The sequence below is a fragment of the Pteropus medius genome, unplaced genomic scaffold, assembly GCF_902729225.1.
Source record: "Pteropus medius unplaced genomic scaffold, Ma_sr-lr_union100, whole genome shotgun sequence".
Classification (NCBI taxonomy): Eukaryota; Metazoa; Chordata; class Mammalia; order Chiroptera; family Pteropodidae; genus Pteropus; species Pteropus medius.
In genome coordinates, this window is record NW_024349802.1 from 15319154 (window position 1) to 15331133 (window position 11980).

Genomic DNA, 11980 nt, shown 5'->3' on the forward strand with positions numbered 1-11980 from the left:
TGTACATAAAAATTTTTAAATAGTTCACAGACAATTTTAAAGGTAATCTTTTTGTATAATTATATCACAAAAACAATACTTTGGATACTTGTACTTTATGTGACCTGCGAGCCTTAAAATAAAAATTGTCATGAACCAAGTAAAAAGAAAACAGCCCTATCTCGTGTTTAAAAAGCAAACCGTGACCATTTGTAAAAACAAAACCAAAAAATCCACAGACCAAACTTTTTTTTAAAAAAATTCTACCTACAGCAAATTTTTTCTATTTCAAATTCTTGTTTGCTTTAAAGGCAGTTTTTTCTTGAGAGAATCTTTCAGTGAAAATACCCCCAGAGTTCCATTACAAGTAATCAAGAACCATGGGCAAAAGTTATTATATTGAATAAGGGAAGAAATGTATCATAATCATTCTTTATTGGAGATGCTTTACCTTGATGTAAAATGAAGTTATTGCCTGTTATTCAGGTTACACTGGTGATATATTTGGGAACACGAATTTTAATTTTATTGCTTTTCTTTTTGCATTGCCCTTGTGTGTTTTGTTTTCTTCTCTTAGCCAAATCCCTGTCTTGCGTGCACTGAATTTTCTCTCTTCTGTACTAATTTTTTTTTTTTTTTGTTACTTTTGGTCATCTATAACTTAAAAACCCTGAGGCATTTTAAAAAGTAGTCAGGGTTCCATCCCCCTTTTTGTATTTGATGATTGCCATTAATAATTAATACATCATTAGCCAGAGCTTGTAGCTTATCTTGAGAGACAAGAGATGTTGCGGGGGAACAGATTGATTTCAGCTTGTAGAAGACTAACTTTCTCCTGCATTTTGGAAAAGTAGATAATTGCAAAGGGAAAGAAGGGTAGTTTTAACTTCTTTCTCTATGTCAGTATAGAATGTCCTACTAAGATGCTAAAATCCTTAGACTTAGAAAATGAAGACTCTGCAGTGGCATTCAAAAGATCAGTGAAGCAGGTTTTAGTATTAAGCAGTTTCAATTTACTTAGCCAGAATAAGCCGTAGTTTGAAATTAGTTCAGAATTGGAATAAGGTAATGTTCCTTACTCTGCAACCTTCAGTCTTGAAAATTCTGTATAGATTTTCATTAAGTAAATTTACTTATTTTAAGCAAAAGAAGATAACTCATTAAGATTTATTCATTAGCGTGTTAAAGAAACACCTCAAGTGGATGTAGATTTCGAGCTCTGGTTAATGTGAAATAAAGTTTGATAGGTGAAGCTAGGGCTAGCAAGTGCAGAAAGAAACTAAAGGTAAAGGGGTCCGGCTTCTGATAAATAACCTCTGCTCCAGCCAGTCCAGGGCTGCTTCTAAAGCGTACCCAAATAAAAGCTATTGTGAACAAATGACAAAGTAGCTGGGCTTTGTAATTATAGAAACATACAGCATAGTTTTTTGGACAGCCAGGTGATAATTATGAAACATGACATGGTGTTCTACTTACCAAATTGCACATTTTGAAAATACAGACATTTTTGTAATTCCTAATGGTAATAATTCTATCCTGTTTTGTTTTTTTTTACATATAGTAAAGTCAGCAATATTGATAAGCAGCAGTACAAGTAAAGAACAATCATCGCAATTTGTTTTGCTTTGAAACTTGATCATTTATCACAGTCTCCTGTCTCTTGATCTCCATGTTCCCAGGGGGTAGGGTCATCGTCTTGTACACAAGAGACTGTGTCCCTCTCATGCCAAAACTGCTCTACGTCGGGGAGGACGAGAATCGCTGCCTGCTCGGTTTTCTCTTTGCCAGAGGAAGGAGAGCCAGCCTTCTCTTTCTCTGGTACGGATGTTGGGGATTCTGGAGAGGGAACATGGTCAGGGAGGACCTCTAAGTTACCGGCTGGTGGTCCTCGAGACTCTGAGGAGGCTGGATGGTTTTTGGTTATCATCCATTTCCATAAGCCTTTCAAGCCTTCTTTGAACTCCTCTGACATCACTAGAAAAATGAGAGGATTTGCTGAAGAGATGGAAAACATGAGGACTTGAGAGAGGGCTATAAAACCTTGTGGTGGGGCCAGGCCTCCGGCCTTCAGATGCCACATCCACAGCCAAGCTATCCATTCAGGGAGCCACAGGACGGCAGAGGTGATGGCGATGCTCAGCAACATCACCGTGAGTTGCTTTGAGCGCATCTGGTTTCTAAGATTCTGAGTCTTAGTTCCTCGTTTTTGACATTGGCCATAAGCTCTCCAGAAATAAAAACAGGCAAAGAGTAATGGAATGCAAAATACCAGGAGAGGATAGAGCTTACCAAACACTGACATGAACTTTTCAGCCACAGCTGGTACCTCCACGAGGCACATTTCCACTCCCGCGTGAAGCCTGATGGTGCTAAAGAACCATTCCGGCAGGGGTAGCAGGCTAGCCACCACCCAGATGGCCGCCAGCACGGACCGGATGGTGCAGTTGTGGATACTTACTTGCTTGGCCGGGTTGCTTGCATACATGAAGCACACTCTGGCCACCGCAACAATCGTTAGGCTCTTGGCTGCCATGCACGTATGGATGAACCAGTCAGAAGACTTGCAGACAAACCAGCCTAGATCCCAAGCAGCTCTGGAGTATGCTGTAGCACGGACAGGTGCAGAAAACAGCAAGAGACAGAGGTCGGCTAGGCTGAGGTTCAGAATCAGGGAGTGGATCAGGGACGGCTTTCGTTTCCAAGCACTGTGAAGAAGGATGCCAATCACACACAGGTTCCCCACGAAGCCCACCAGGCAGACAGCTACCAACAAAGCTGGGACTATGGTCCTCCAGTCCTTGGAATCGGAGGGCAGGTATCCTCCGGCAAAATGGAGGTGAGCGAAGGACACGTTCATGGTGCTGGAGTTGGAGTCTGCAAAGGCGGCTGCCAGCATCACCTTTTCCATCCAGCTCCTCCTTACAGAAGTTAGCTTCTTTTTGTCTTTTTGCTTGGCTCTTTGGTGGAGGAAATAAATACGCTGTCGTCGGCGTCAAATGACACTCTGGACCCTCCCCTTGTTTTCTGAGAGGGATGTGGAAGAACGGTGACTGCTAAGCTCTCTCTGCTGCATTCAATATACTGCGACTGCCCTGGATGGCAGGCAGCGGGGGCACATGGTGGCTGCTCATTAGCAAGTCTAACATCCAAGCATCAGCTCCGCACAGTGAAATCTGCTCATAAATGATAAATGGGGAGGACATGCATGTAAGTGGGTTATATCCCTGGGGGGTCCCTAGAGTCAGTCAAGGCAATTATTATCAACCAGCTGTTTCTAAAATCTTGACTGTGGTCCATAATTCAGTAAACACTACATCTGAACCACGGAGTTCTTGAAACTTAAGCACGCACCAGAGTCACTTGGGCAGCTCGAGCCTGCAAGTTTGGAGCAGGTAAAATGCAGATTTCTTTGCTCTTAAAAAGCTGAGTAGCCTCCAGTAGCTGGGATATTCTACTCTGAGACTGTGATTGAAAAAAAAAAAAATTAGGGAACCAGGGAGAGACTGTGGCTTAGAAAGACCATGCCAAAGACAGTCCTAGGTGGGGAAGGAAGATATGAGGGCAGTAGAGCGAGAGAGACCCAGAATGCTGGAACTCAGAATTCGCTGCCTCTGACGCCGGCTTTCCCCACCTTGGAAATGGGCTCTCAATGAGGCCTCTCTCTGTTTCTACACTCTGTAACCATCACCTCAAACGTCTCAGCTGGGTCTCAGACTGCTTTTCCTAACAGTGACACCACCCATAGTGATGATGCCAATGGGTAGCCCTAGAAACTCAGAAGCACTAATAAAACAACAAAATCTGAGCCGTAGACATCTGTTTTTTTTTTTTTCTTTATTAAGTTGCAAGGGACCTCAGGCAGCTTAATCTTCAAAAGAATCCTGACAAAGCACATTGGTGGCCAAGCTTTTAAGTGGCTTCTGATAAAAGCAGAGCTCAGTGTGATCTCTTACCAGGGCTGGGCAAAGCTTATCCTATAGCTCAGTGCCAGTGAATGATACAGGCAGACCTCAGAGACATTGTGAGTTCTGTTCCGGGCTGCAATAAGGTGAGCATTGCAATGAAGTGAGTTGTAATCTTTTTGCTGGTAGAGGGTCTTGCCTTCGATTTATAAAAAAAAATAGTGACATCTGTATAGCACAATAAAGTGAAGCGCAATAAAACATCTAAGGGTAAAAGTTGATTCCAAATGTTTCCACCTAGGTGTGTGTATTGGGTGGGTTCTAAGTGCCAACCTGTGTACTAACGTTCCATGCACTGAATCCTCACGAGAACTGGAGTGAGGACTGTTATTGTTCCTTCTAAAGATGGCGACTGTGAGGCATGGAAGGGTGAAAAAACTTGCCCGTGGTCTGTAGGTCACACAGCTCGTAAATGACAGAGCTGGGATAGAGGTTCCCATGGGTCTGACCCAAGAGCTGGGGTTCCAGAGCTGGGGTTCAGAAGCAGTCTGCTATCCTACCCCACTAAGGAAGGTGTGGGACACTGACTGTTCTTGAAGCACTGCAATCGTGAAACTGGTATAGTTCAGTCCGACAACGTGTGTTGAGCCCTTTGGCACCAGAGTACTAAGCTCCCAGCTCCTTCCCCTCTGTGCCAAGCACGATGCCAGCCCCTGAGAACGCAACGAAGTAGAGTCCCCTTCTTTGAGGAGCTACGATCTAGTTGGAGAGATGAACAACCAAGAACGTTCTATGACTGTGATGCAAGAGGACCAGCTGATGATGCCTGAACAAGGGACACCGGAGCCAACCGAGAGTCGGTGAGAAGAGTTGGGCAAAGGCTTCCTGCAGAAGCGAAGTCTGAGCTGAGACACCCACACGCTTACCTGCCCATCTCCACGAGAGCCTTTCAGAGCTCTTCACTGCTGTGTTTCAGCATCCCTGTGTTAAACACACCAGAAGACAGCTGCTTCTCATCAGAGATGTTAGCATGGCTTATTCCAGGTCCCTGAGAGTTAAGCTCACCTTCGACCTCCAGGTTTCCAGGCTCTGAACACTGCAGGTGAAGCTCGGGGAGAGGTAGAGTGGATCAGGTGGGCTTCGCTGACCAGCTGCGGTTTATTAGCTCATTGAGCATGCTCAGCTCCGTCTGCACGGGCAGTAGATAAGTCAGTCTTCATTGCAACTGCTCTACCGTTTCTCACTCTCACTCCCAATGTTGGTGAAAGGTCGTGATGCGCGGTTGCTGTCCCCTTCTTCGCCCATGGCCTTGCTTTGTTGAGCCTCCGGCCCTCCGGCTGTGCTTGTTGTTGGACTACTTCTGTCGTGGTTCGTGGGGCATCTTTTGCTGCGGAGCCTTCCTGAGTGACGTGTCCTGTTATTTCGCGTCTGGTGTCTTGGAGCGTCGTTCTAGGCTGCAAGTGGAAGCTGAGTGACGGTCCATCTCTAAGGTAAGTGTTAAGTAGGTCTGGCTGGATCTGAGTGGCCACCCCTACAAGACCGAAGCCCTGTCCCTGTCCCCAGCTTCGTTTGTGCTGTTGGTTCGGTAGCTCTTAAGTCCGCTGTAGGGAAGATGATGGAAGAAGGTGGATTGTGCTGTTCGTCACAAAGTGGTCATCAAGTCTGCAAACATAGATCATTATTTTGTCCTGTTATTTAATATCAATACTCATTTATTATGCATCCGTGTATGTTTCCAGGCTTGATGGCCATCCTATCTATTTCAAATGCCACAGACTGCGAGTCAGGTGATCTGAACCCGTTTTTTTACAAGGCGAGACTGTTAGGTCTGAAAGGGGCCTTTTTGGGTTGTCTGGGTCAAACCTTTGCTTCCCAGGTGTGGCGACAGATGCTCAGAAAGTATAAGTGGCTTGTCCTTGGTTACTGGTTTCTTGGTAGTAAAGCACAAGCTGGGATCCGGGAGACTCAGCTGCCAGGTTGATGGTTTTTGTTCTGCAGATGGTCTGCACTTTCTTTTGCCAGGGTTTTTTTTTTTTTTTGCTTCAGTTGTAACTTATGTTTGATTTCATGGAGGATAAAATTTGGAACATAGAAGCGAAGGCTCTTTGGAAAGCAAAAGGATGGTAAGAGGAGGTAGCTGCCTCGTTCCAGCTTGTGTACAACTTTCAACTTCCCTGAAAAAAAAATCACTCATGGTCCTACCAAAACACAGCTGCGGTTGACATGTGATGTGTTTCCTTTTACTTCTTTTTTTTTTTTCTTTTGCAAGAATTTGTTTGCATTTGACATTGTTATAATGCACATTATAATGGTAGCTATGATTTCAATTATAATGAGATGAGAGGTCCAGTTCAAAAAGACCCTTGAGAGCTCTCTCTCTCTCAGGGATTGGTTTTACGATGATGAAGGAGGCCCAAGTTGCTATTTTGTAGGGGCACATTTTACTAGAAGAGCCTTTTCAGCAAGGACTAGAGTATGTAGGCCCAGCAAGGTTAAAACCCTGCTTTGGACATAAGCCAACCTTGGCTACTACAGCTGCTATGTTCCTGTAGGCTGTCGTCTGCTGTGGGTCCCATCATTTAAAGAAAAAAATCTAGTTGTTAAAAAACCTAAAATTCCATTGCTATGCTCACCTTGTAAATTTTTTTCAGTCTTTTAAAAAAATATCGAGATATTATTCAGATACCGTACAATTCGCCCATTTAAAGCATGCAATTCAGTGGTTTTGGGTATTTAATCTTTTTCACGTTCTTGCATATCCTGAGTGGCCAGCAGAGATGCGGTGCTCTCTCTCTAGCGCCGACTAGAGCAGGTTCCACGACGGCCAAATCCAGCAGGTGGCGGGGCATCTTCTCAGGTGCTTCAGACATCTCAGGGTGGGTTACAGAGGGAAAGGAACGTGCATGCAGTGTTCAAAGATCCGACGTGAATCTGATTTCTTCATGGCATGTTAAGAAAGAGTATGTTGCCATCCCTTTGTCTCAGACTTTGCCTTCCTTTTTCAAATGTGAGAGGCAGCTCTTGCGGTGTACAGGTTTTGCTTTTCATGCTTATTTATTTTGGGGAGAAAAACAAGTTTAAAAAATTGTTTCAAATCATTCCCCAATAATAAAATGTAATACTCTGACTCTTTGAAAGAAAAGATGTTTGGATGGAGGGGAAGGAAGGCTGCAAACATTTCAACCTGGGTACAAAAAAACATTTGTCAACCACTTTTCTGCTGAGTTCATTAAAACAAAAAAATTTTTTAACACTTTTCAGCTCCTCATTTCAACAAAGCCATGTGGAAAGTTAAGGAAATTCTCGAAGTTTTCTTCTAAGACGACCTCATCCATTATTTTACACCTTTGCTCGGTAGTTGTAATTGAGAAGTTGAAATATGCAAGTCTGAGTTATTCTCACAAAGTATATCTATAATTTTCACCTTCATAAAAACGTTTTAAAAATTAGTGGAAGGAAGTGATAACGTCATCATTTTGTAGGAGAAATCGAAACTTCCCAGAGGTTTAGACTTGCTGGTAGTTACAAAACTGGCCAAGGGCTAAACCGAGACCTTGGATTTCTGCTTCTGCTTCCGGCTCTTCCCACCAGATCAGCCTCCGACAGGACATCAGTGTCTTAAGAGTTGTTTCAGGCATTCTGGAGTAGTCTTCTATTGTATTCATTTTCTATTTCTATTTCATCACCGTCTTAGTGGCTTAAAACAACACAAATCATTTTACAGTCCTGGGGATCAAGAGTCCTAAAGTCAAGGAGTCAGCCCGGCCACATTTCTTCTGGGAGCATGAGGAGAGAATCCATTTCACTGCTTTTTCTAGTTTTTAGAGGCTTCCCGCATTCCTTGGCTCCTGGCCTCTCCTCCGTCTGCAGAGCCAGCAGCACACCGTCTTCCCCTCTTTCTTTCTGATCTCTGCTTCCATCACACATCTCCTTTTCCCACTCTCGCTCTTTTAAAGGACCCTCGCGATGACACTGGGTCCACTGGCTACTCCAGGATAATCTCCCCATCTCAAGATCTTTCTCTTAATCACACCTGCCAAGTTCCTCTTGTCACGTGGGGTAAAACAGTCTCAGCTTCCCAGGATTAAGGCCACCGACCTCTTTGGGAGGTATCCTACTGTCTTCCAGGTATCCTAAAATAGTTTGGCAGCAGTGAATTTGGGAAACGCCAGACTAAACAAAGGAGAATAGAACTTCTCTGCACTTGAAAAAATAATAATTACTATAACGTCCATTTGTTGAAATGAATGCTAATTCCAGAAGCACTTTGTAAATTTTACGTTTATTATTTCATTCTCATGACAATACCAGGGAGTTCTATTACTCTCGTTTATCAAGTGAAGAGACAGATTCAAAGTTAAGTAATTTGCTCGCAGCCACATTGCTAATAAGTGACAGAGCCGGGATTCAAACTCCGATCTATCTGATGCTAGAGCTGAGTCTTGGAGAGTCATAATATTAATAGCCTAATATGTAAGGCAGGGGGTTTAGAATGCAGATTAATTTAGCCAGGATCATAGCACCCTATCAGGTTAGTGTTCTTCAGGAAACTATGAAACGGTAAACTCGGTGGCCTTCCTCTCAACGTTATCCAGTAGAGCTCTAGCCACATGTGTCTACTGAGCACTTGGAATGTGGGTAGGACAACCGAGGGACTGAATTTTCAATTTTATGGAATTTTCATTATTTAAATTGAAATAGCGGTGGACAGCACAGCCCTTCATTCTTCCACGTCCTGGGCTCAGGTCTAGGCCAGGCCCATGTAGCTACTTTACTTTTGAGCCTAAGCCTGTATTTTGACAATTAATTAGTATCAAATGGCATTTGAAGAACGGTTATTGAAAGTTTAGAAACTGCTTTGGACAAGGATGTGCCTTTGTGGTGGAAATCATGTAAAACAGGATTTCGGGTGTCATGAGAGGTGCCGATGGGAATTGGTAGACTGATGAGTCCCAGACCTTGACGGAACTCTCTGGGGCGCTGGTTAGAGTCTGAGAACCTCCACTAAAGTTAGATGTCCTCATCGAAGAACTCTTCAATCATTTAACGAGAATCTGTGAAACCATTGTAGAAATTGTGGGAAAGTCAAGGAAGTGGGACTAAGGGCCCATCAGGTCTCTGGAGCTGCTATCTGGGGAGACGGCACATGCTTTGGTGAAGAGGTCATCCGTGATGTTACATAAGACTAAACCACTGGAAAAGCGAAGCAAATGCTGAGTGTTATGGCCGATGGTGTTCACACTTTTGTGGACGATCTTTCTGCAGACAAAATCTTAGGCAGAAGCTCAATGTCTGCAACAGACAAAAGGGGAGCTATACTGTTGGAAGCAGTGTCAGATGGAATTGTGGACCTGTGTTCCGAGGCCCTCACGGTATCTCCCTGAAAGTCTAGGGCGTAGAATCACAAATGGAATTTAGAAAGGGTTTAAAAGTTTGGGTGAGAGAGTTCCTGGAGGGCTGCATGGGGAAGGTGAGCTGTGATACTTCCCAGATATCTCTCTACATGCATTTTCAAATACACTTTATACATGCATATAATTTTGAAAAGATCGTACTAGATGCTATTATAAATTTGCCTTTTCATATCATCGTAAGTGACTCTCTTATCTACATCTTTAAAATGGCTGTTGGGTGTTCTCTTATGTTTGCATGGGACAGGGTATAGACTGGGGAGAAAGTGGTGTCCTTAGGATGTCACATCACTGTCTAAACCAGGCCATTCCCATCAGCCTTGGGTATATTCTTTACTCAGAACCAGCCTTAGCGATTATTTTTTACAAAGAGCCATCCTTCCCTATACATGCCCAATGACACTGGGGATAACGGAACTGGTATTAAATCTTGCTACATTCTTTTGTATTTCTGTGTTATGTGGGCACAGGGATTACATGGATAATTGAATCGTAGTAAGTCCTTGAGTTCTTCACATGGCTATTTCAAGATCTCTTCTCAGTCAGTCTTGAGCATTCCATCGCATGGAGTAACCGATTCAAGGTCACATGACTAGTAAGTGCTAGGCCTGGAATTTGAACCCAAGCAGTCTGGCTTTGGTGCTTGAGCTCTAAAGCATCAGTCTGCCTCCAAAATAGCATTTCTTTCCAATAACTGTAACGCTAGGCAATGAGTTATAGGGAGGCATGGGGTCAGCCTGGTGAGTGGTAGAAATGGGTGTAATAGAGGCTGTCTGTGTTTCTGATATGAAGTGGTTATTTCTCCTCTGATACTGACTAGAATCCAGACATCTCATTGGGGGCTCCTCTCAACAGCTGCCCTGCTTGCTATACTAACTATAAAAATAATTTAATAGTTTGGTGAACAACTCTTCCGCATATCTCTTTATGCATATTGACAAATAAATTATATACATTATGTAATTTTGAATGGGATTCTACTAGATTCCATCACAAACGAATCCACTTTCTTACTGTGTAATGTGTAACGCAGTGGCCTAAGACTTTTTTGCCTGGGTGTGTGTTGAGGTGACCCTACCAGGAAGATGAGGCAGAAATCTGTTCAAAGTACAATGAATAAGTACAAAATATCCAATAATAACTTCTTTAGAAGTAATATTTGATCTATTTCCTGGAATCGGACAAGTTCTTTATTCTTGTTTTTCTTTGCCATAAAGCCTCCAGTAAGGCCAAATAGTTTTTATTTCATTTTGACGTGCTTAATAATGTCTATTGTTATTTCAGGTGTGTTACGTTCAAGACCTGCACTTCTGGTCACTACTCACAATTTTTTTCCAATTCCCATCCATTTTTAATAACATCTTTGTGTAGTCGTATAATTTCACAGCTCTGCAAAGTCAGCGGCTGAACCTGTGCATGCTTAGCAGGCAGCATCCTCTTGTGGCAGCTCAAAATACTAGTTGTTCAGCTGATGGAGAAGAGTGTGGGGTTCAAAGGTAGTTTGTGGGTGACAGTGGCTCACATACAGAAATACAGGTCGAATAAAGATCGAAGACTATTGTGAATGGGACGTGGATAAACGCACTTTTAATTAGGAAAAGGACATTTGAATATAGATCGAGAAAAATGAACACGGAGATAAAAAATGGTTTAAAATGCCTGTGAGGGGAAAATGTTCTTTAGAATCTTCTTTTAAACCGTGAATCGAGGACCAGCAGCACAGGCAGTGCTTGGAGCTTGTTAGAAACACAGAGTCCCAGGTCCTACCCCAGCCCTCCTCCTGAGTCAGATCTGCATTTAGCAAGAACCTCAGATGATTCATTTGCATGGGACAGTGCAAGAAATGCTGGTGGACAGTGTGGTGGAAGTGTTTGGCTCGTGGGCTTAAGACTTAGAATTGGGTTAGAATCTCACCTCAGCCACTTACTGTGTGAACTTGACCAAGCAATGTTTCTGTGCCTCAGTTTTCTCATCTGTAAATGAAGAATAAGATCAGTAACTCTCTCATAGGATTATGGCAAGGCCACCATCACCCACTGCCACCACCACCAAGTGGTGAATGCTCTTGAAGTTTAAGAAAAGGATGAGTCGTGATTACTATAATCACTATAAAGCATGGTCTTTGAGCAGGTTGGGATGGAATAGGATGCCCCAACTGAAGAAGTAAAGACTGGGTTTGGCCAGTGGAGGTGGGGATGCTGAAGCCTGCTGGGAGCTTCAGGGATTGAATTCTGAGCCCTTGACCCACTCTCTTCATTAGTAATACAAAAAGAATTATTTAAAATAAAACCAGTTTTCAGAGAGCTTGTTTAATCTTGTGAACAACAGAGAAACCATTGAAAACGGTTCTCAAACCTTTTGGTCTGAGGACCCCTTACACTCTTAAAAGTTATTGAGGACCCCACAGAGCTTTTGTTAATGTGGATTATATCTATCACAAAAAATTGAGAATATTAATTCATTTAAAAATAATAACCCATTACATGTTAACATAATTTCATAAGAAATAACTACACTTTCTAAAACAAAAAATATTTAGTGGGAAGACTGGTATTTTTTCATGTTTTTGCACATTTCTCTAATGCCTAGTTCATTCGAATAGAGCTGAATTCTTCTATCTGCTTCTGCATTCAGTCTGTTGAACTATCACTCATTAGGTGGCCTCTAGAAAACTCTACCGTACGCTCA

General features: G+C 42.9%; 1 protein-coding gene across 1 annotated transcript; it reads right to left on the reverse strand.

Annotated features, from left to right (window-relative positions):
- Positions 1-1433: 1433 nt before the first annotated feature.
- On the reverse strand, positions 1434-2989 carry GPR151 (G protein-coupled receptor 151). Its single transcript, XM_039836465.1, has one exon. The coding sequence runs from the start codon at positions 2885-2887 to the stop codon at positions 1616-1618; it is 1272 nt and encodes a 423-aa protein (XP_039692399.1). The 5' UTR covers positions 2888-2989; the 3' UTR covers positions 1434-1615.
- Between the last annotated feature and the right edge of the window lie 8991 nt (positions 2990-11980).

Bases quoted from the DNA above. Each gene is read 5' to 3' on its own strand.
- GPR151 (XM_039836465.1), bottom strand. From the start codon at position 2,887: ATGGAAAAGGTGATGCTGGCAGCCGCCTTTGCAGACTCCAACTCCAGC.